Source organism: Polypterus senegalus, chromosome 3 (assembly GCF_016835505.1).
Source record: "Polypterus senegalus isolate Bchr_013 chromosome 3, ASM1683550v1, whole genome shotgun sequence".
NCBI classification, from domain to species: Eukaryota; Metazoa; Chordata; class Cladistia; order Polypteriformes; family Polypteridae; genus Polypterus; species Polypterus senegalus.
This window is the reverse complement of record NC_053156.1, coordinates 184,556,062-184,581,632: the sequence shown is the minus strand read 5'-3', so window position 1 is coordinate 184,581,632 and position 25,571 is coordinate 184,556,062. Positions and strand designations below refer to the sequence as shown.

At 38.8% G+C, this 25,571-nt stretch overlaps 1 protein-coding gene across 1 annotated transcript in view; it reads right to left on the bottom strand.

The window, feature by feature from the left end:
- elp3 (elongator acetyltransferase complex subunit 3) overlaps positions 1 to 25,571 on the bottom strand; it is a 412,219-nt gene that overhangs the window by 188,125 nt on the left and 198,523 nt on the right. Inside the window, exons 9-10 of the mRNA XM_039748296.1 lie at positions 3,986 to 4,112; positions 685 to 878 (exon numbers count right to left, since the gene is read on the bottom strand). Of these exons, the coding sequence (XP_039604230.1) occupies positions 685 to 878; positions 3,986 to 4,112 (321 nt within the window). The remainder of the gene's footprint in view (positions 1 to 684; positions 879 to 3,985; positions 4,113 to 25,571) is intronic.

Below are 25,571 nucleotides of genomic sequence, written 5' to 3'. Positions count from 1 at the left end.
GCTTTATATTTTGTACTTTTTAAATTTATTTTTTTTTTTATTTTAAAATTAAATATTACATTTTCTAATTATTTTTTTTCTGGTTTGCTTTGTTTTGTCAATGGCCTGTAAATAATATTATTCTTAAGTTTTGATTTATTTGTTTTGCTTCTCTTTTGGACTTATCTATTTAATTATTTACCAAAACTTCTTGTGTCAAAAGAGGGTAATGGCAACAGAGATTAAAACCAAAAAGAGAAAGTATAGTTGGTAATCATAGGCAGAAAAAAAATGGACTTCATATAATTTAATATTGTCTGAAATATTTTGAAACATCCTTGTCTGACCTTCAAAAGACTTGTTGTCAAAGACTGTAGTATTGACCATGCAAAAATATATATATTTTTTAATTATTTCTGAATAGAAATAATTGATAAGAACATATGGTGAATGACCTTGAAGAACATTCCTTTACTGGAGATTCTCAGACATTCAGCTGTTAACATTTTCACTCTGCACAAAATTATATTGCAAATTAATATATCTTACCATTTTGAATAAAAAGGGCAGACCAAATTTCAACTTTAAAAAGCTCTAGCAAGGTGGAATTTTATGACTGTATGAATGTTCCCCTTTCAGAATGGTGCTAGATGAAGTAGGAAGAAAGTTTCAATCAACACAAATATATATATATAATCCACAAACCTTTGAACACGATAGACCCGAGTCCAGGGAGGTACAAGAGCAAGAATGCGTGCTACTAAATCTACAAGTGAACTTGGGGAATAGCTCTTATATCGTCCTGTCTTCCAAAGCTCATATAGACCAGTACCTCGAATTACCAATGTTGGGTAAAGTTTAATTCCATCTGGACGAAATGAAGTACTTTCAAAAAGTTCCTGTTGAGAAAAATCAGTAATTAAAAAGCATATAAAAGCAAAAGAAAATAATTATTATTGAGAGAACATAAATTTGCATATTTAAGTATGAATTTCACTGTATTCTGTACCTGTGACAAGCGTGACTCTAAAATGATAAAAATTGGACAATACAGGAAGAAAATACAACAATTCTGCAATAACAAATAAACAATATTGGAAAATAATAATTTTGTAACAAAAGCACTTCAGTGTAAATTATAATCATATTTTAAACTAAAAATGTATTGATTTGTAAAGTGGGAAATAATCTTGATAAAATTCTCATTATAGTTGTAAGAGCCAATCTTAGAAAGTTAAAGCTCTGAGTTAAACTCATATTAGTGTTTTTTTTAATTTCAATAGAATATATATTTCTTTGATAGCCATAGACAATGGTATAGTCTTTTCTCCATATAACTTAGTATGAGCTAGAACTTTCTTGCTATAATTAAAATACAGTGTGATAATTGAGTCAGTTGTTTAGAATAGGTCCCAGTACATAAGGACTTAAAAGACCCATTTTCAGCTTAGAAATGGGATAGGCACAGTTTTCTGATCGTTTTGATTTGGTTCATAAACATTTTGAAGTAAAATGTAAGGATTTGATATGTAACAAGAGTTAAGTTTTGAACAGAACTTTTCTTAACAAGAACCTTTCACTTTTTGCTATTTCAATTTTTTCTTTTTTGAGTGAACTGTTTTACTTTGAAATTTAAGAAAAAAAAACAGATATTTTGTCTGTGGAATCATTTCAGCACATCAGGCTTTTGTTGATTCCCATTTTTTATCCTAGATCTGCTGAATTTTGGTAATTCTGGGAAAACACAGCTACAATAGTATACTATTGTATCTATTGTTATATATTCAAAATTGCTAGGAGGCAAACAAAAAAGAGGGACATTAAAGTAATATCACGATGGGTGGCATAACATCGTGTGGATTAAGAACTGACTTTCTATCCCATTATGCGGAAGCAACAGAAGAAATACTACAAAATGATATTTTGTCATCTGGTAGAACAGTGCATTTAGAATGCATTCAAATTATACAAACTAAAAGCTGGTAAAACCGTATCTTATGCAAACATGACAGCTTGTAGAACAAATCATTCACGCACATCCACCGTCCACACTACCACTAAAAAAATGCGGTCAACCCAGTACATCTCAGATCAACCCAGAGCGTCTTAATGGAAGAAATTTTATTGATTATACAGAATCCAACTTGTTCTTGAGCAATGTGCTGTTCAAAAACGGATAAATCTGAAAAGAAAAATGTTATTATTGACCCGACTGTGACGTTGGATTGTGTCTTTCACTGGGCTTTAAAATTTACTACACAAAGGACTAATTTTGAGATTTTATACTGTTTTGGCATCATTAGCAGCATTATTATTACTGTTATTATTTTTGCTATTATTGTTCATTTCACATTATTAGTTTTATTCATCATTACTATTATTATTTGTATCATTATTATACTTTTGAGATTTAATAAAAATCTAATTTGTCATGCCAAAAAAAATGCAATGCTAAGGAGGTTAAAGAGGCAGTGGAAGTTGTGCAATTTGGCATATCTTTTTAAGATGTTTATAGTTTGACCTCTTCAGGAAGCCCTGTTAAAACATGGCAGAATGGCCAAAAATTAATGTTAAGACATTTATAAAAATGTATACAAATACCTGTCATTCCTAAATAGCTTATATGATATATCTGTTAAATCCTTTTAGTTAATGCCAAAATTATGAAAATTGCATTACTGTTCAAATACTTATGGACCTAACTGTAGTTACCTGAAATAAGCTATATCAGATCTATATGGATGTCTTCATTATACAACGATAATTCAGACTTTGTTCCAAAAATTGTTTTTAAAGCAGACACTTGTTTGTCAAGTAAAGGTTCCTTGTTGTTTATCATACAATTTTGCTATTTGGTATTTTATTAACGAACTGTTTCACATCTGGCACTATACAAAATTTACTTAATTAAATACTACTTTATAGACTAAACTAACAATATAATGTATATTTTACATAAACATAAACTTTAAGCAGAATAATGAAATAAAACCAATACATATTTTACCAATGACTCTATTAATAAATACGCATAGTGTTATCATTGTCATGTGCTCAGAGTACAGTTTAATTTTACACTGTTAATGTGCTAATCAATATACAATATATTGCAATAAATGTGTAGTTTTGCAAAAGATTAAAAGAAATGTTGCACAAATGCCAAAAATTAGTGGTTACTTCAAAGATCTACTGTTATACAGTAATCCCTCGCTATATCACGCTTCGACTTTCGTGGCTTCACTCTATCGCAGATTTTAAATGTAAGCATATCTAAATATATATCACGGATTTTTCGCTGGTCCGTGGATTTCTGCGGACAATGGGTCTTTTAACTTATGGTACATGCTTCCTCGGTTTGTTTGCCCAGTTGATTTCATACAAGGGACGCTATTGGCGGATGGCTTAGAAGCTATCCAATCAGAGCAAGTATTACATATTAACTAAAACTCCTCAGTGATATAAGATATGCTTCCCGTGCGGTGCTTGATTGTTTGCTTTTCTCTATTTCTCTCACTCTCTTTGCCTGACAGAGAGGGTGTGAGCAGAGGGGCTGTTTGCCTAGAGGATACGGACGCTCCTCTACAAAAAATGGCGCTTTATCGTGGTGCTTCGGCATACTTAAAAGCACGTATTGATTTTTTGATGGTTTGCTTTTATCTCGCTCTCTCTCTTTGACATTCTCTGCTCCTGACGGTGCTCCTTTGAAGAGAAGATATGTTTGCATTCTTTTAATTGTGAGAAAGAACTGTCATCTCTGTCTTGTCATGGAGCACAGTTTAAACTTTTGACTAAAGGGTGTTATTTCATGTCTAGAGGGCTCTAATAATGTTAACAGTGTGGGAGAGTTTATAAGGGCTTAAAATATATAAATATAACCATACAAACATATGGTTTCTACTTTGCGGATTTTCATCTATCGCGGGGGACTCTGGAACGCAACCCCCACGATCGAGGAGGGATTACTGTATACTTAGAACAATAAAGACAAAAAAAATACAGCACTCACAATGAATTGTTCTATGTCTCTTTCCAGTCCCACATTGGGTAGATCTGGCATCATATGAGCGACCACTTTAAAGCCAGCATCCTTAGCAAGATGGAAGGATTCACAAACAGCCTTTACTGTGTGACCCCTGGAAGAAAATAAAGCACAGGAAAGAAAAAAAATTATGAATGTTTCAGCATTTTCTGAAGCCCCTTACAGGGACTGTCTTTAGAGCCGATGTGCTGGTGGTGGTCCTGTAGTCTGTGATGTGCTGTAGGCCCTGCCACATACGTCCAGAGTCAGCAGTAGAATAAAAGCCCTCCAGCTTCTCTCTGTACTGGCTCTTGGCTGCTGTGATGGCTTTTCTTAGTCAATCCTTTGCAGCTTTCTACTCTCAGTGCCTGATCTAAATGCAAGAGAGCGGGCACACAGCATGTGGCATAGCTAACTGTTTATCCAGGGCGTCTGGATGGGGAACTTCCTGTCTGGTATTGTGGGCATAATATTGTCGATACAGGTGCTAATGTACCCAGTCATGTACTCAGCATAGTCCTGTATGCTGAGAGAAGAGTCCTCTAGAGTAGCTGGAACCCTAAACACATCTCAGTCTGTCTGAGCAAAACAGTCCTGCAGGGTGCTCTCAGTTTCTGGGGTCCAAAGTTTAACTTGCTTAATGATAGGGTTTGTTTGTTTCAGCCTTTGTCTGTAGGCTGTGTACAGAAGAGAGTGACATGGTCCGATTGTCCGAAGTGGGGGCGGGGTGCAGCCCTCTATGCACTGAGTATGTTGCTGTAAACATGATCCAGTGTGTTCTTCTCACAGGTGGGAATGTTCACGTGTTGGTGGTATTTATAAAGTACAGTCCGTAAACTGCACTGATTAAAGTCACCAAACTGCAATAAATTCAGCATTGGGATGACCCGTCTCTAAGGCGCTGATGACATCATAGAGTTTGCCAAGAGCTGCCGCAGAGTTAGCTTGCGGGGAAATGTAAACAGCAGCCAAAAACACAGCAGTGAATTTCCCTCGGTAGATAATAGGGTCAGCATTTCAGCAGTAAAAACTCCCCATCTTGTGAGCACGGCTTATAAACAGTCTGTACATCTCCACACCACGAGTTCTAAATAATCACCTTCTGAACCAAGGTGTTTAGCACAACGAGTACGCATAAGGTGAGCAAACAACTCTAGGGATGGCCTGCAGGGGAATGAGAGTTGCATAGCTGTGATATCTCATGGTGGTAATGCCAGCCTATACCGGTAAAGGCTGATGGCAGTCAAGAGTTGCACCTTTGGTAGATAAGTATAAGAGGCAACTAAGTCAAACCCAAATTTGTGAAGAGGGGCCACGAAAGTTGGTTTGTGAACAGTTTATGCAGTGGCACATGTGCTCTCACTTGCGCAGAAGTGGTTGTACTGGCACTGAATGTTAATTGTACAACTGCATATGCTTAAACAGATAATTTGGGACAGAGGTCTAACTAGCAGTTAGACACAAAACCAGTACAGATTAAGAATTCACACAATAGACTTAATTTTCAGTGGGCTAGTTTAGTGGAAGGTGTGGACTTGTCTCATTTTGAACCACCAGATCTGATGACATATGAAAACTGCAGAAAGCTAAAGAAACAGTCGAAGCAAGCCGAAACAGATACAAGTCATCAGCAGCGCTTCAAAGTTCTTCAGATTGTCTTTGAAATAAAGAAGATATGTAATGGACAAATGGTCATGGACAACTTTTAACACTGGGAGAGCAAATACTGCAAATCAAAGCACAAGTTATCCAACAGACTCTTTAAACAATTAAGACTATTTATAAAGACAATGTACAAAACATTCATCGGGGTGGAGTGTTGTGATGTGAGATTTTGCATCAAACTTGATAAATATTTTGTATGTCTTTATTTGTAATTTAGGCAAAGCAATGTAATTTAGTGTTTATCTAAACCACCCCCATCCCAATTTACGACTGAGTCTCTTTGAATTTTACAACAGAGTTGGGAGTGGATGTGCCTAAAACCAGTTTGGCGAGCGTTTCTTTGCTAAAGTCTTTCTCTCCTGCCCCACTCAAAGCCAGGTTACCTTAACATATGGCTTTGGGATGTGGCAGGTGTTAAGATGTTCTATTCCCCCATTGGTCTGAGGTATGGCTGTTTGGAATTGGCTTGTCAAAGAGGCCTTTAAGTACCATGATGTCCTATTGGCTGTATGGGTTTGAAAGAAAACCCAAAAATTTGGTTGCTTTATCTCATTCTCTCTCTCTTTTACTGATCTGATGAAGAAGACCACCACACCATGAACTGAAAACACAATGAAGGGCACAGTTTCAGCCATATTGAACAGACATGTGACCGCCTGTGTGCCGCCTGAACTGCATATCACCATTTAATCAGGTTGTATGGTTGCCAATATTCAAATGTACTTTGCATTGTTATTATTTATGAATATTATCAGTAAATACATTATTTTATGTGTAACTTAACTCCTGCTTGTCTTTTTACTACATCTAATTGCCTGAGGTTATAGATATAGAAGGGAAGGTGGGGATAAGTTATATACAATAATACCTTATAAACAGTGGTAAGTCTGTGAGATTAGGCATTCTAAGGCTACTTATTAATAATACAATAGGGGAAATTAGAGCAATACAGTAGTCCCTCGCTATATCGTGCTTCGACTTTCGTGGCTTCACTCCATCGCGGATTTTAAATGTAAGCATATCTAAATATATATCACAGATTTTTCGCTGGTTCGCGGATTTCTGCAGACAACGGGTCTTTTAATTTATGGTACATGCTTCCTCAGTTTGTTTGCCCAGTTGATTTCATACAAGGGACGCTATTGGTGGATGGCTTAGAAGCTACCCAATCAGAGCATGTATTACATATTAACTAAAACTCCTCAATGATATACGATATGCTTCCCGCGCTGGGCTTGATTGCTTTTCTCGTTCTCTCTCACCCTCTCTGACATTCTCTGTGCCTGACAGAGGGGGTGTGAGCAGAGGGGCTATTTGCACAGAGGCTGTTTGCCTAGAGGATACAGACGCTCCTCTACAAAATGCCGCTTTATCGCGGTGCATCGGCATACTTAAAAGCACGTATTGATTTTTTGATTGTTTGCTTTTCTTATCTCGCGCTCTCTTTCTGACATTCTCTGCTCCTGACGGCGCTCCTTTGAAGAGAAGATATGTTTGCATTCTTTTAATTGTGAGAAAGAACTGCCATCTCTGTCTTGTCATGGAGCACAGTTTAAACTTTTGACTAAAGGGTGTTATTTCATGTCTAGAGGGCTCTAATAATGTTAACAGTGTGGGAGAGTTTATAAGGGCTAAAAATATATAAAAATAACCATACAAACATATGGTTTCTACTTTGTCTGGAATGCAACCCCCGCAATCGAGGAGGGATTACTGTATATTACTCTATCAAGATAAAACAAACATGGAAAAAGTTTCTGCTTTAGGTACGTGTTCAGCATTTCTTGCCTTTCAATTAAATTTAAGAACATAGAAGAGTACAAGTCTCGTTAGTTGACTTAACTTGTGGAAATACAAAACACTTACAGCTGAAAGACATGCACAAGAATATGTTATTAAATATATTTAAAGACTTTTTAATCAGTTTTCAAAAGTTTTTTTTTTTTTTAGGACAGTACAGATATTTGTTGTTCAATAGACCATTCCTGCTGATTTAGTAACTTAAAAAAAGAGGAAGAGATCTTAGGTTCAAAAATTCATTTGATTTCACTAAGTATTGGCAAATTGGCAAGGGCACCCACCCTTGGCCCGACCCACACACACTCACAGAGACTCAAAATAAATGAATGAATAAATAATATATTAAATGAAAACCCAACACAAAACAACAATCAGAGAAACCTCCCCCGATACAGTTGTAACATAACAATGAACAGCAAACAACAATAATATCCGTATACAGTTCAATACAGTGTGGACTATGGCTGGCAGCTTATCCCGGCCAATACCCCCAAGCCGCCAGGTGGAGTCCTCCCTGTAACGTGGAGATGCCCCGGGTACCAGCAGAGCATCATGGACCTTGGAGTTTCCCTTCACAGCCCTGCTGGATACCATGGGGACCGCCAGGGGATGCAGCAGGGAGACACAGGGACTTCTATTTGCCTTATAACCTGGAAGTACTTCCCAGTCAAGGGGACAGAAGCAATGTTGTACTTCCGGGTTGAAGAAAAGGAGTTTTCACCTGACCCAGAAGTGTTAAGAGTCACATGGACTGAGGGACAGAAACACTTCCGGGTCGAGAAGTATAAAGGGACTATGGGTAAATCCAGCAGCCCGAGCCGGAGTTGGGAGGAAGTGTAACAGAGCTGCTGGGAGGAGGAGGCTTGATTGTTTCATTGAATTATTGTATGGTAGTAGTGTGGATTAGTGGTGCTTGGTGCACATTACTATTATAATATCTATATATAATCTTCATTTGGATCTTGATCTTTGTTTGTCCGTGAATGAATTAGAAGAAGAAGAACTACATGGCAGTAGAGAGACAGCTAAAACATAGCCATTGCATTAAGAATCTCCTCCAGGCTTACACTACTGAAGACTGTAGTACTCCAGTCACACCTTAAAACACAGACATTCAAACTAAACAAATTGTTGTGCTTTAAATTAACTAAAGAGATCTTCATTTAGATCTTGATCTTTGTCCGCGAATTCCACGCACGCGTAGACTACCTTCCAGTTTAGTACGTTGTTGTTACTCACGGATGTCAACAAAGTGCCGGAATAACTAAAGGGGTGGTGGACAGTGTTACACTGGTTAGCTCCTGAGGCCTGGTTAGAGAATGAGATTGTCGAAGATAAAAGGTACGTGCCTACGTAACATAAGAATGAAAGAAAGACAGTGGGTAAAATGAATGACAACGTAACAGCACGTTCCAGAAATTATGATTGTTACGTTGTAGCCGGCGAGTGCTGCGCGTCTCACAGTTGTACCGTGGCTTGCTCACATGTCAGTGAAGCCTTACTTTTTGGATTGCCACAAAGCAAGCTGCGAGATTGGAGAAAGGTTGAGAAGACATCGTGAGAGGACACGATAGTGTCGTGAAAATGAGACGGACTGTGAATGGACAGAAGCAAAAATGCTCCTACACCACCAAATAATTACGATTCGGACAGTGCTTCCAAGTAGGCCGTTCCTATCGAATCAATGTCCAGGGGTTTTCTTTTGTAATTTTGTTTCCATTATAAAAAATCATAATGCTGTGCGACGAAGGGCCCAGTTCAAGACTGGCAGCCGCGTTGAAACAGGGAGTCCTTTCACAGACAACTTTAACACGCGCAACATAGTTGGGAGCACATGACTAGTAAATAATAATTATTGGACTTATACCAGGTGTCTGACGTGTCATCGGAGGCGCCTATATAGCGCTTATATTACAACAGCAAAAACAGATTTAATTGTATGGTGTGAAGATGAGAATCCCGAGCATAGCTTCTGTAAAAAATTAGTTAAACAGTCCTACCGGTAGTCCAGAATGGCAAGGGGAGAGATTTCCAGGAGCATTCCTTTTGAAGACGCACAATGATAAATCCACCACTATACACATGACAGGCAGGCACAAAACAGTTCAGTGATCGTAACAGGAAATGATCCAGGGCACAATTGACTTTTTAGACGACACATTGGACAGGATACACGAAAACACAGATCTCCTTTTGATTCGTCAGGCCCCCCTTTAAAACTTTCCCGCTGGTCTCTTTCGTCCCCAACAGCACCAATTTTCATTCCAGTCATCCAATGCGGGTAATATCCCCCTTGGGCTGCTGGGAAACGGAGTTTTTCATATGGTAGCACTGCTGCAATGTATAAATGGTGCTTACACTCTCACCTTGAGATGTATAAAACTAAACTAAAACGCACATTTTCAGGGCAGCCTCACAACATGCGTACACACATTTCTGCTTGGTATTGCAAATGGGTAGCACCCAACGTCAAAACAGGGTTTTTTTGGGAGATTTTCCTTGTGTTCTTAAAAAGTCAAGGCTGGGGGGCTGTCAAGAGACAGGCCCTGTTAAAGCCCATTGCGGCACTTCTTGTGTGATTTTCGGCTATACAAAAATAAATTGTACTGTATTCTCTTGGAGCTGTGTGTTGTTAGAATACTAGGATGCATACTTGATATCATTTCATTGATGAAATGCATTAAAGTTTGTACATTACATTTTACAGATAATTTATTAACTTTATTTAAATAATGTATACTGTTAAAAATTAAATATGTAGGGGAATGGTGGAAGCCCTGCTGCCTTACAGTAAGGGGGCCACGTCCCAAGTGTTCCCTTTCTGGAGTTTGTATGTTTTCCTGGGGGGTTTCCTCCAAGTGCTTTGGTTTCCATTCAAAGCATGAAGGGGATTTAGTGATGCTAAATTTACGATACTAATGTACTAATGCAGGGATTGTTCCTGCCTCATTGTCTATGTTTGCTGGGACTGGCGCGATCCTGAATGGATGGATGGAATAACTGAACATGTTAAATTGAAGATTTTTTCAATGCTCCTTAAAAGTTTTGAAGAATCAGTGTTTTAAGCTTACAGCTGGTTTTACACTCATTACAGACACTTATTGTGTGGTTATCGGTTAAGAGGAGAAAGAAAACGGAGGGACAAGAATTGAGGGTTGGTATATTGGACAGACACAGTACTGCTGCAATACATTATTCTATCCAGGGTCACACTCATCCCAGCAAGCATCATGTGCAAGGCAGGAACAATCCCTGTATGGGGCAGAAGCTCATCACTAGTGCTGTGCCACCATGGCCCCACTTGTTTAACACATACTTTGATGTATTTCATCATTAAAATTTTATTAAGCATACTTCTTAGTATTCTACAATGTTCAGAGAGCTGTAATTTCATTAATGTAATGTATTCTGTGTGGCGATCACTGCCTGTATGCTCCTGTCCGTGTAAAAGACAGCCCATTTAAAAAGCACATAGTGATTAATGACTGGTTTTAGGAACACTTAGAAAACAAAGTATTTGATGTGCTAGTTTAGTTACAATGGGGTTCGAGAAACTCTAGTAAAGTAAACATCTATTTTAAGATTAAGTTTATTACATTATACTTTGATGACTAAATAAACTACAAGATTAAAGTGGAAATTTTGAGATCAAAGTCAACATTTTGACTTTAATCTTGACACATCTTTATTTTCCCCCAAGATGGTGGGCTGTGATTGGCCTTTTTGTGTCGATATTGATATCTGACCACTCTTTTTATTTCAGGCACAGTGCAACTTTATGAACTTGAACATTTGAATGCCTCTGCCAAGCTGTACTACTCCATTCATTTCCTTTTGTTGTTTATACCACTGCTAAAGCCACCAAATAGTAAGTTCTTCCTTGCCTCCACTTCACTGAGCATTACCTCCATTTTTCATTAGCTGAAATTCTTCATATTTACAATTTTTTTAAGTTTTTTATTTTGCCTTATACAATTTCTTGTATTAGTAATTTGTTAGTTTTTGTATACCAATTGGGGTCAGAGCACAGGGTCAGCCATTGTACAGCAGCCCCTGGAGCAATTGCAGGTTAAGGGCCTTGCTCAAGAGCCCACCAGAGTAGGATCTCTTTTGGCAGTGACGGGAATTCGAACCTGCAACCTTCAGGATACCAGCGCAGATCCTTAGTCCCGGAGCCACCACTCCGCCATTTTCTTTAACAAAACACTGAATGGAGGGGGCTATTTATATTGATTTACATATTCAATTAGGCAAAATTCTGGGAGGAGTTGGAAGTGGGGCTATACATGCATGCATGTGTGTTAAAATTCATGTTGATCGGGATTTATAAAGGGGAAGTTCGTAGGACATTGCTTACGCACAGTTTTATGCATCTCAACTTTTTGTGCGTACGCATATTTCTAGTTTTGTCTGTACACCATCTTTTAGTGTGAATTCTTCACAAGGTGTTATACACAAGGCCCCTGGAGAATTAGGCATATACTGTATGTACTGTATTAACAATTCAGCACAAGCATTTTTAAGATGTTGCAGAGTAAGTACATCCTAATTTTAATTGGAAATATTCCAAAGACATAAAAGGAGTGAACTTGGTATCTTGCATAGACATGCCTTTGTCACCGTTTTGTTTTTTTTATTTTGCATTTTTTTCTGCTATCCCCCAGTCATCTGACCTTATCATAAGACTTAAAAAATGAAGTGTACTAATTTATTTATGTATGCTCATATTCATTATTATTCTTGTCTAATTTTAATTTTTCTTTCCTTTACACTATTTTTGGACATAAAGTTGTTTGAACCATATCTTGTGAATGAAAATGTGCTATAGAAATACTCTGTAATGGTATTGTTTAAGCATATGTATTTGGAGTCTACTTTTATCTATTAATTATGTGTAACTGTGCAATTTCTCCTTGGATGAATAAAATATCTAATAATAATAATCTATACTAATAAAAGGCAAAGCCCTCACTGACTCACTCACTCATCACTAATTCTCCAACTTCCCGTGTAGGTAGAAGGCTGAAATTTGGCAGGCTCATTCCTAACAGCTTACTTACAAAAGTTGGGCAGGTTTCATTTCGAAATTCTATGCGTAATGGTCATAACTTGAAGCTATTTTTCCACATATACTGTAATGGAGTTGAGCTCGAAAGCTGTGGGGGGCGGAGTTTCGTGTGACATCATCACGCCTCCCACGTAATCACGTGAACTGACTGTCAACGCAGAACGTAGAAAACCAGGAAGAGCTCCAAAAACTGCTGAAGAAAACATGCATTATATAATTCAGAAGGCAGCGAAACAATAAGAAGTGAGCGAGTGACATATACAACCATATTCATGAGTGCCGCTACTTCGGAAACAAAGCACGGTGTAAACCTAAACTTTAAATTAAGTTCATAGACAGGCTGCCATTGGCGTTTGGCATGCCCACGGGTAAAGCGGGATACAAGTTTAATGAGAGGACACAGGATATAAACGAGAGTTTTGATCACTTTGTAAGCAAGTTAAAATTGCAGGTGAGGGGCTATGCTTATGCAAATTCTGAAACACTGTGTTTGTGGGGGATTGACAGTTAAGGCGGGGGGAGTCACGTCATCATCTCCCCTCCCATTCATCTCATTTCGCTCTGAGCTGCGCTCTGCAGCTAACGCAGTGTTACGACTTTATAACGATGCCACCAAATACTCACAGAAAAATCCACAAGTTAATACACACGCTGTGTCTAGAGTTTCTCCACACTGAATCCTCCAGGAACTACTTACAAAAGGTTACATTGACAATCGTGTTATTTTTAAAATAGTTCTTCTTCTTAGCACAAGCACAGCTGAGAAGCTTCGTTGCATGTGCTCCATAACGCGTTAAAAATCACGCATTTAATCACAAGCAAAGGGGAACTTCTGTCAATGCATGATTTCCTGGTACACCGATTACATTGATCAGCGGTTCCCGATTCAATTTAGCCTCGCACACCCTTGGTTTGAGAAGAAGTATGAAAAAATATGAGGTTAACACAGAAAAACAGATCACCAAATGAAGCTTTATGAATAATCGATTCGCCATCAATAATTGTTTTGGTAAAGCCATACTCAGTGTAATCCTCCTTCGAATTTATAATTTTTCCGCCACTAGCCATGATTAAATGAACGGTAAAAAGTAAGAGCGGCGGGTGATTTATTCAGGCAGGCAGGCGACAGCTCAATAGCTCGAATTTGGATAGAAGTAGCTTCTATTTAGTCGCCAGAAATATCTTTGTTAGGAATGGAAGTTGAATTTAGTCTTTAAATTTCTATGGAAAAGAAAAAGTTATGCAATGATGACTACATTTAACTATATAAAGTCAAAACTTGTATATATAAAGTCATTTGTGAATATATAAAGTCAAAACTTGATTATATAAAGTCACTGTCGGAATAAATAAAGTCAAAACTTTAATATATAAAGTCAGCGTCGGTATACAGTGGTGTGAAAAACTATTTGCCCCCTTCCTGATTTCTTATTCTTTTGCATGTTTGTCACACAAAATGTTTCTGATCATCAAACACATTTAACCATTAGTCAAATATAACACAAGTAAACACAAAATGCAGTTTTTAAATGATGGTTTTATTATTTAGGAGAAAAAATCCAAACCTACATGGCCCTGTGTGAAAAAGTAATTGCCCCTTGTTAAAAATAACCTAACTGTGGTGTATCACACCTGAGTTCAATTTCCGTAGCCACCCCAGGCCTGATTACTGCCACACCTGTTTCAATCAAAAAATCACTTAAACAGGAGCTGCATGACACAGAGAAGTAGACCAAAAGCACCTCAAAAGCTAGACATCATACCAAGATCCAAAGAAATTCAAGAACAAATGAGAACAGAAGTAATTGAGATCAATCAATCTGGTAAAGGTTATAAAGCCATTTCTAAAGCTTTGGGACTCCAGCGAACCACAGTGAGACCCATTATCCACAAATGGCAAAAACATGGAACAGTGGTGAACCTTCCCAGGAGTGGCTGGGCCGACCCAAAATTACCCCAAGAACGCAGAGACAACTCATCCGAGAGGTCAGAAAGACCCCAGGACAACGTCTAAGAACTGCAGGCCTCACTTGCCTCAGTTAAGGTCAATGTTCACGACTCCACCATAAGAAAGAGACTGGGCAAAAGCGGCCTGCATGGCAGATTTCAAGACGCAAACTACTGTTAAGCAAAAGAACATTAGGGCTCGTCTCAATTTTGCTAAGAAACATCTCAATGATTGCCAAGACTTTTGGGAAAATACCTTGTGGACTGATGAGACAAAAGTTGAACATTTTGGAAGGCAAATGTCCCGTTACATCTGGCGTAAAAGGAACACAGCATTTCATAAAAGAACATCATACCAACAGTAAAATATGGTGGTGGTAGTGTGATGGTCTGGGGTTGTTTTGCTGCTTCAGCAAATTCTACTGTCTACCAAAAAATCCTGAAGGAGAATGTCCGGCCATCTGTTCGTCAACTCAAGCTGAAGCGATCTTGGGTGCTGCAACAGGACAATGACCCAAAACACACCAGTAAATCCACCTCTGAATGGCTGAAGAAAAACAAAATGAAGACTTTGGAGTGGCCTAGTCAAAGTCCTGACCTGAATCCAATTGAGGTGCTATGGCATGACCTTAAAAAAGCGGTTCATGGTAGAAAACCCTAAAATAAAGCTGAATTACAACAATTCTGCAAAGATGAGTGGCCCAAAATTCCTCCAGAGCTGTAAAGACTCATTGCAAGTTATCACAAACGCTTGATTCCAGTTATTGCTGCTAATGGTGGCCCAACCAGTTATTAGGTTCAGGGGGCAATTACTTTTTCACACAGGGCCATGTAGGTTTGGATTTTTTCTCCCTAAATAATAAAACCATCATTTAAAAACTGCATTTTGTGTTTACTTGTGTTATATTTGACTAATGGTTAAATGTGTTTGATGATCAGAAACATTTTGTGTGACAAACATACAAAAGAATAAGAAATCAGGAAGGGGGCAAATAGTTTTTCACACCACTGTATATAAATATATATATATATATATATATATATTTAGATAGATAGATAGATAGATAGATAGATAGATAGATAGATAGATAGATAGATAGATAGATAGATAGATAAGACAACAACAATCATATCAAAGACAAAACAATTACATTAACAATCATGTTACGTTATTTTTAAAAATTTTCCTTTTCTTTTTCATAATTTCTTTCTCCGCTGCGAAGCGCGGGTATTCTGCTAGTAATAATAATAATAATAATAATGCCTGAGATAGTGGGAGATTCCGCAGTACTTAACAAAAAAACATACATACATACTGTATATAAATAAAACAGTTTACTGCCAGTGGCAGACAGAGTTACCATATTAATTAATTTAATATAATAGAAAATTAACAATATAAAGGATTACCATTGGACATAATCTGGGACCTCATGCTGTAGTGGTCCACTTCCACTAAGATTCACATCATTGAAATGTGAATGAGATGTCACGATACCAGAATTTTGTATTCAGTATCAATACCAGTGAAATTTGAACACACTTGATACCTATTTGATACCAAATCCCATTCAATAAATTTTTATTAAAAGTTCCTCCATTATACAAATGAATGATATTAGTTGCTTTTCTCTAAGAAAATATAAAATATTTAAATACAATTAGTAACAGCAGTGTTAAAAAGTATATCCATCAAGAGGTTACCCAACTATAATTTAACTAGTCAGGTCAGGATGGGGAGCATGCACTGGTACAGCACGTTTCCGTACTCACCACATAATGAAACAGCTCGGGATCCCAGTTGGCAACCCCCTAGGCAGACATGAAATCCAGTCCCACCCTCTGGAAACGACCATGAATCTGCCACTGCCAGGTGATACGTGGGAATCCTCTTGGTCTGGTCTAGCTGCTGTGGTCCTCAACAAGGAGGATCCCGCGAGCCGGATCACCCTTGCAGAATCGTGACATATGGCCGTTGTGGCGTAAGTGATGGTCCCTCACAATGCAGGTAAGGTGTTTCATTCAGGACTTAAAGTCATTCCACACAAAGGCAAACCAGTAGTACCCAAGGATTGTCCAAAGAGAAACGGTACTGAATTAGTCCAATCTTCATCTCTGGTCACTGGATAATGTCCATGTCTTACAACCATATAAACAAAACAAGAAGCACCATGATTCTAAAGACTTGGACCTTCGTCCTTTTGCATAGATAGCAGGAATACTACACATCCCTTTCCAGCAACCTAATGTAACACCACACCCCGTGCTCTCCCATTCCTTGTGTTATTTTTAAAGTATATTATTTGACCGATAAGACTTTATTGCTGCTTAGCTCTGTAGTAATTTAGAATTACAATATTAACTGCTCATGCAGGATTGGTAAGTGTCTGCCTCTTTCAGCTGTAGCATTAGACTCCCCAATGGTATGTATGTTAGAGTCTTTGATCAGGATCACTTGGAATTCCTGTGGCCTGCAATAGTAAAATAGAGAACAAAATAGATAAAGCAAAATAAAAAGTAAGACGATAAGTCAAAGGTAGAGTAAAGCACAAGTCTGAAAAAGAGTGAATGTGTAAACCATGTTGCCAAATGGAAATTAAATTGAATAAGTTAGTGGCGTTGTCTCTGGTAGAAAAGGAAAGTAATCATGGAAAACTGTCTCATGTCGATGCAAATTCTCCTCTCTGCTGCCAGTTAATTGATAAAGTGAATTAAAAGTGGTGATCAGTGATAAGGGGGTGAGGGTGCCCGACCCAAGGTCCAGCTGAGGAGTATGTTACAAAGAGGAGGTAAAAGTCTCTTCCAGAAGGGTTAAAGGAAAGGAGGAGGACTCGCTTTCTATGTAAATACAAGGTGGTGCAACTCTGGACATGTAAATGGTAAAATCTCCAGTCGCTGTTGGGACATCGAACTGTTGGTAGTAACTCTGCGTCCCTGATACTTGCCCAGAGAGTTTGTACACGTCATTGTTGTTATTATTTACATCCCTCCTTGGGCGGACGTGGAGATAGCGGGTGACATTATCCATTCCGCTGTTGCTAAACTACAAACGCAGCACCCAGAGGTGCTTGTGCTAATCGCTGGAGACTTTAACCATGTGACACTGGACAAAACATTACCTGTCTTATCCCAGCATGTGGATTGTAACACCCGTGGAAATAGGACTATTGACCTACTGTATGCAAATGTTAAAGACGCATACAGCACCACCTGCTGCCTGCGCTTAGGAAAACATATCATAACCTGGTTCTGCTTCAGCCTCACTACACACCAAGAGTGAGGGCGCTACCTACAACCACACGCTCATTCGGGAAGTGGTCCCCTGAGGCAGAGCAGGCTCTGAGAGACTGCTTTGGAACTATGGACTGGGATATCCTTCAGGGATCCTATAGTGAGAACATTGAAGAGGTTGTTGACTGCACTACTGACTACATCAACTTCTGTACGGACATTGTAGTTCCAGTAAGAACAGTACGCTACTATGCTAACAACAAGCCATGGACTACAAGAGACATCAAGGGCCTTATGAATCAGAAGAAAAGCGCTTTTAAAGGCGGTGATCAGCATGAGCTCAAACGAGTGCAGAAGGAACTCAGAGTCCAACTCAGGGAGGTGAAGGAGCAGTACAGGACAAAGCTGGAGTAGAAGATGCAGAATAACAGCATGAAGGAAGTGTGAGATGGGATGAAGATCATAACTGGCTGCAGCTCGAAACGGGGTGTCACTATCGAGAGAGACATGGAGAGAGCAAACCAGATTAAAAACTTCTTTAACAGGTTTGACCACTCTAACCCACTCTCACCTTGGAGTACTGCACCCTCCACCCATCCTTCTGCTGATACCAGCATAGGAGAGAGTTTCCCCAGGTAAGCAGCCCAGCAGAAAGAGAGAGTGGCACAGGTAAGCAGAGAGCTGAGGAGACTTTGTGTCAGCAAAGCAGTGGGTCCAGATGGAGTATCGTCACGACTGCTGAAGGCCTGTACGTTGGAGCTGCGGATTCCTATACAGCGCATCTTCAACCTGAGCCTGGAACAGGGGAGAGTCCAGAGGCTTTGGAAAACACCTTGCATCACCCCAGTCCAAAAGGTATCACATCCTAGTGAGCTGAATGACTTCTGGCCTGTCGCTCTGACATCACATGTGATGAAGACCATGGAGCGGCTGCTGCTTCACCACCTGAGGCCACAGGTCCGCCACGCCCTCAACCCTCTGCAGTTCGCATACCAGAAGAATGTGGGAGCGGAGGATGCCATCATCTATATGCTATACCGATCCCTCTCCCACTTGGACAGAGGAAGTTGTGCTCTAAGAATTATGTTTATGGACTTCTCTAGTGCCTTCAACAACATCCAACCTCTGCTCCTTAAGGACAAGCTGACAGAGATGAGAGTAAATTCATACCTGGTGGCATGGATCGTGGACTATCTTACAGACAGACCTCAGTATGTGCGTCTCGGGAACTGCAGGTCTGACATTGTGGTAAGCAACAAAGGTGCACCGCAGAGAACAGTACTTTCTCCAATCCTGTTCAGCCTATATACATCGGACTTCCAATACAACTCAGAGTCATGCCACATACAAAAGTTTGCTTACAACACTGCTATCATGGGCTGCATCAGGAGTGTGCAGGAGGAGGAGTATAGGAACCTAATCAAACACTTTGTTAAATGGTGTGACTCAAACCACCTACAACTGAACACTAGCAAAACCAAGGAGCTGATGGTGGATTTTAGGAGGACCAGGACCCTCATGGGCCCCGTGATCATCAGAGGTAACTATGTGCAGAGGGTGCAGACCTATAAATACCTGGGAGTGCAGCTGGATCATAATTTGGGCTGGACAGCCAATACTGATGCTCTGTGCAAGAAAGGACAGAACCGACTATACTTCCTTAGAAGGCTGGCGTCTTTCAACATCTGCAATAAGATGCTGCAGATGTTCTATCAGATGGTTGTGGCGAGCACCCTCTTCTACGCGGTGGTGTGCTGGGGAGGCAGCATAAACAACAGGGACGCCTCACGCCTAGACAAACTGGTGAGGAAGGCAGACTCTATTGTAGGCACGGAGTTGGACAGTTTGACATCCGTGGCAGAGCGATGGGCACTGAGTAGGCTCCTGTCAATCATGGATAATCCACTACATTCACTAAACAGTATCATCTCCAGAAAGACTGCTGTCATTGTTCTGCTCCATTGACAAACTGAGGACACCGTTCCTCCCCCACACTATGCGACTCTTCAATTCCACACGCTGGGGGTAAACGATAACATTATACAAAGTTATTGTCTGTTATACTTGCATTTGTATCACTCTTTAATTTAATATTGTTTTTTATCAGTATGCTGCTGCTGGTGTATGTGAATTTCCCCTTGGGATTAATAAAGTATCTATCTATCTATCTATTTATCTATCTAAAGCAGGATTTCCTTTGCAGCTTTTATTTTAAAACCTTATCAATCCACTGTGGAGTTTTTTTTTTATTTCCTATTAATTCCAAATTTGAATAAGTAGAAGATGATGTGTTTTGCTTTCTTTTTGTCATTTAGATGATTTATTGACATCAACCCTGAACAAAGGTCCAAGGCCAAGTGAGGAAAAGTTTTATTAATGAAGACTGGCCAAGAAGTCCATAAAAAAAGCACAGTAAACCCTCATGCTTCCTTTCTGCTTTGTAAGATAATGAACTTTGAATGGAAATTGGTCTGAATTCATCTAAGACCACTTTGTTGAATTTTCATTTTGACAGTTTAGGCAATTTTTATTTAACATTGTTGTGATGTAAGATTTTGCATATAACTTGATAAATGTTTTGTATGTCTTTATTTGTAATTTAGGCGAAGCAATGTAATTTAGTGTTACTTTTGTGAGAGACATTCGTGTTTGCCCCCCCGTTTACGACTTTTCTCTGCAATTTTACGACAGGATTTGGGGGATGTGTCTTAAACCAGTTTGATGAGTATTTCTTTGCTAAAATCTTTTCTTTCATCCCCCACACAAAGCCAGGTTAGCTTAACATATGGTCTTGGGGGTTTGCAGGTGTTAAGATGTACTATTTCCCCCCATTGGTCTGAGATATGGCCGTTTGTAACTGGCTTGTCTCAGAGGCCTTTAAGTACCATGATATCCTATTGGCTGTAGGAGGTTGGACAGAAAACCTATAAATTTGCTTGCTCAACCACATCCTCTCTCTCTAACCAACATATGATGAAAAAGCATCTTTCTTGCTAACCTGTGGTGATGCAGAAGTATGTTTCTCTTTCTAACAACTGAAGAAGACCATCACACCATGAACTGAAGACAACACAATGAAGAGCACAGCTTCAGACATATTGAAGAGACATGTGGCTGAAAGCTGAGCACCAATGATGCCTTAACTAGAGACATTTTAAGTAACTACAAGTCTGTGTGCCACCTAAGTTACACATCCCCATTTTATCAGGTTGTATGGTTGCCAATATTCAAATGTACTTTGCATTTTGTTATTATTTATGAATATTATCAGTAATACATTATGTGTAAAAGAACTACTGCTTATCTTTTTACTACATCTAATTGCCTAAGGTTATAGATATAGAAGGGAAGATGGGGATAAGTTATAAACAATAATACCTTATAAACAGTGGTAAGTCTGTGAGATTAGGCATTCTAGTAGAGCAATATATATTACTCTACCAAGATAAAACAAACATGGTGTTCATATTCTATTCTAATATGAAAGTCAACTTTTAAATTTAGTACTGTATGCTGTAATGCTTATTAAGTGAATTCCCCACCTTTGTTGCAACAGTTTATGTTTATCTGAAATAATGAAGGACTGCTAACAATTAAAAAGATGTATAAATGTAAAAAGCTAATTGAGATCTTAAAAATAAATGTTTATTGGGATGTTTCAAATGAAAGAATCATTATTGATTTTCATTTAAATTAATCTCAGTCATTAGATATCTTTATATATAATATGCTACCATGGCTGTTCGTTTGTCTGTCCAGGATTTTAAATCACCTGTAGCTTGCAAACCGTTTCAACTATTGACCTGAAATTTCCTACACATATACTACGTGACGTCTACTATTCGTTTTCGGGATGATGATTTTTATTACTCTCTTTATATTTATTTTATTGTAGAATCAACTCTTGGCAGCACGCATTAAGTGCGGCCGTGCAATGCATGCGTACGGGTGCCTTTCTCATTCCCTCCAACTTTCACCGTCACTTCTTCTACCTCTAAATATCTTAAATCATTCTTGAGGCAGCTAAAGTGAAATACTGAAGAAAATGTATTAAGTAATTGCAACACAAACACTGACTTAATCAGCTTTAACGCGAAAAGATGCCTGGCGGAAGAAGAGAAGAAGCGGGCCGCTTGGATAGAAAAAAGAAGAGTTGCTCAGGAAGCAGCAAGCGCATCAACTTCTGAGCAAACAAACGTTAAACGTACTGAAAAAAAGGATGAAAACTATAAATGCTCAAGTCAAGTGTATTCACTGCACGTGCTGCTACTGGATGCAATATAATATCCTATTCAATGCTGTAGTGACAGTATTTACTGTATTATGAAATTACAGCATAGTACTCTAAATGACAATTACAGTAGCACCTCTGTAAATGTACAGTAAGTGGCTAGCAACTCTGCTGCCAGTATTTTACTGTAAAATTACAAAGACAAATGTTACAATGTACTACTGATAATTGCAGAAAGCTGGTATTATTACGTTGTACACTGTTATAAATGACACCAACAAATGCAAGTTAAATGTTTAATTCTTACAGAACCAGCAACTAAACATCTGAAATAACAATGGCAAAAATACTCTTTGCATGCCTTTCTAAGCATTTCATTTTTAATAATAAAGATCAGCATTTTGCCTTACTATAAACAACTGAAATTCTATTAAGCTACTTTGTTTGTTGCAGTTGACTATGTTTGACTCAAAACAACAAAGAATATAACAATTTAGAGTAAGGCTAAGATGTTAGTAGTGAATCCAGTAAAATGCTAAACAGTTACTAGAAATATATGTGGCAGAAAACATAGGTATACTGTCATGATGACACAGGCAAAGATCTATTCATTAACCAGTTAAACATACAGTCTACAAGCTATTCAATCTATAACTTGCCTGCTCAAAACATATTTTACAATTTTTCAGCTTGGCTTAATTTTAGCATTTTTATATTACATGTAAGAGCTCTATAACCATTTTATTACCTCTCCAGATCTTCCCTTTTCCTTGCAGAAACCACCCATGTTCTCTAACCCTGTTAAGGGGTAAACTCAGAGATATGCAGATGGATGAGTTTATTGTGTCTTGGATAATGGAATGTCTGTCCAGCAGACAGCTTGTGAGACTTTGATATGGATGTGAGCAATGCTTGAGTATCACAAGGAACAGTCCTGTCTCCTTGTCTCTTCACTCTGTACATCTCAGACTATAAATATAACACCAGGTCATGTCACTTTCAGAAATTCTAAGATGATTCTGCAATTGTGGAGTGCATTGATGAGAGAGATGAGACAGAATAGGAGTAAGGTGGAAAGAAGAGACAGAATAGGAGTAAGGTGGAAAACTTTGAGTCTTGGTTCAAAGAGAATTGTCTGCACCGAATATACTGTCACATGCGGCTGGGGGTGGAGCCAAGCCAGAACACTCAGGAGGACCGGAGGAGGGCTTGTACCTCCTCCAGACCACGAGGGGGCGACCGCCCTGGTTGTATTGGCGGCGCCCCGGTGCCTGAACAACCCTGGACATCAGCACTTCCGCCACACCAGGGGGGAAGAGGAGCAGAGACACCCGAAGGGGCTTCGGGTGCGCAGCCGGCACTTCCGCCACATGGGAGTGTGTCCGCAGGAGATTGCCGGGAAGCAGCTGGAGCCCATCCGGGTTCCTATATAAGCGGCCGCCTCCCTTCATTTAGTGGCGGAAGTTTTTGGAAGAGCACGGAGCTGGAGAGAGGACTGGAGGCGGCCAGAAGACAGGCATTTGGGACTGTGAAAGGCCTGGACTTTGGGGGATCGGTGCTGGAGGCACTGGGATGTGCACTAAAGTTTGTATATACTGTATATAATAAATGAGTGTGTTGGGTGAAGAAACGATGTCCGCCTGTCTGTGTCTGGCCCCCCCGCCACAATCACCAAAACCAAGGAACTAGTTATTGATTGCTGCCACATCAAAGAGCTTCTATGTCCAGTCCCTATTGTGGAATTTAGAGGTGTTGCACTCCTACAAGTACCTTGTGGTCCACATCAATGATACATTGGACTGATCTTGTAACACAGAGGAACAAAGTAAGAAAGGGCTGAGCAAGCTCTTTTTTCATAGGAGACTTCACACCTTTAATGTGAGTAGTGACATTCTTCACATCATCTATAACTCTTGCCAGTGCAATTTTCTACACTTTGGAATGCTGGTCTGGTAACACCACTTTGAGAGGCTGCTGAGTCAAAAAGCTAATTAAAAGGGCTGGCTCAGTTGGGGGACATATTCTGGTAGTAGCAAAGGAGACAACTAAAAGAAAACTAAGCACTATCACGAACAATGCTGCACGTCTTCTCTCTGACACACTAAAACTGGCTACTTTCACTTACCGAATCATTCAGCAGAAGTGTGTTAGAAAATGCTACTGGTGCTCCTTTATACCAACAGCAACACGCCTGCATAATGCCTCACAGTGATTGTGTCTGCCAAATCAGAGGTTTTCTTTGATTTTAATGGCTCTTTCTTTTTAGTCATTGTGGTGTGTTTTTAATTGTGTGTGTGTATATATTTATCTACTTATGTATTTATTTGAAGATCTGTAAAAAAAATTCCCCTAGGGCCAAATAAAGTTAATTTCTATCTATCTATCTATCTATCTATAATAGGTGATTGACTACAGTTGCTCAATAAGTCGATTAACTAAAAGACTTCCTATACAAATCCACAATTTGATTAAACAGGGATTGAGGTTTATGGATTACAAAGAACAGAAACCCTAACATTCAACAAGTCAACAGTAATAATAAATACATAAATAGCTGCAAAGGTTTTTGCAATGGTTTATTCTGTTAGTGGCACTATAAAATAAAGACTGATTCAAAGATGATAAATTGTATAGTGGTAAACAAAGATTTAAACCCTAAGATTTAAAGAACTGATTACTGACACTGATCAGCAGAATAAAACTCTAATGTCAATGTTAAATAACAATACAATGTGAAAACATCCAAGTAAGTGAATACTTTTCATAGGTACTATAGCATCATCATTTTTAAATGGCAAACTGAAACAGCCATAGCAGACTGCATTATCAGTATATTTGCTGCAGATATTACGTATTTTTTGCTTTGAAATTACTGAATAACGAAAAATCATACTGTGACTTATATGCCCATTCAAAAATGCGACACTTACTTTTTTTTTTTTACATCTTCTTGCCTCCTCCAATCTTGCATCAGTTTCTCAGACGCATCAAATTTTGTTGCAGCAGCACAGTTACCAATTAATTTCGCTATTTCAACGACACTTAATTTAAAACCAGCTTCATATTTTCTTCTGATCAAACGCTGCATCGTAGATACGGGATGCTCTTACGATGAAGGTGTATGAAGGTGTGAGATACAAAAAACATAAATCAGTGCAAATGTTGCTTCGGAATAGTTTGGGTATTACCGTGTGGTCATGTAGGCACAATAGAGAGAGAGAGAGAGAGAGAGGTTAGGAGCATGCATTGATACAGTGCATTGCCGCACCCACATAGAAAAAAAAAGGCAGTGTGATTCATGGTTACTCTGTTACGTGTACGTTAGCATATCGTAATCCCTTGTACCAATAGTGTAAGTTTTATGCATTCGACTTATACGACCAACATTATAAAATATCAGAAATTATACTGTAAAATCAAGTCTTGACTTATCCGCGAGTGTATACAGTATTTATTTTCAAAGCAAATGTCTGTGCAAGTTCAGTCCTCAGTTACATGGGTCACACACCCGTACAAAGCATCAATGTTTCTGAGAGGTTTGTGAGAAACAAAAGGGATCTGGAAATAGTAATTTTATTGCATATTCCTTGTACTGTTTTTCTTATGATAAGCATACATTTTCTAATTGCTTG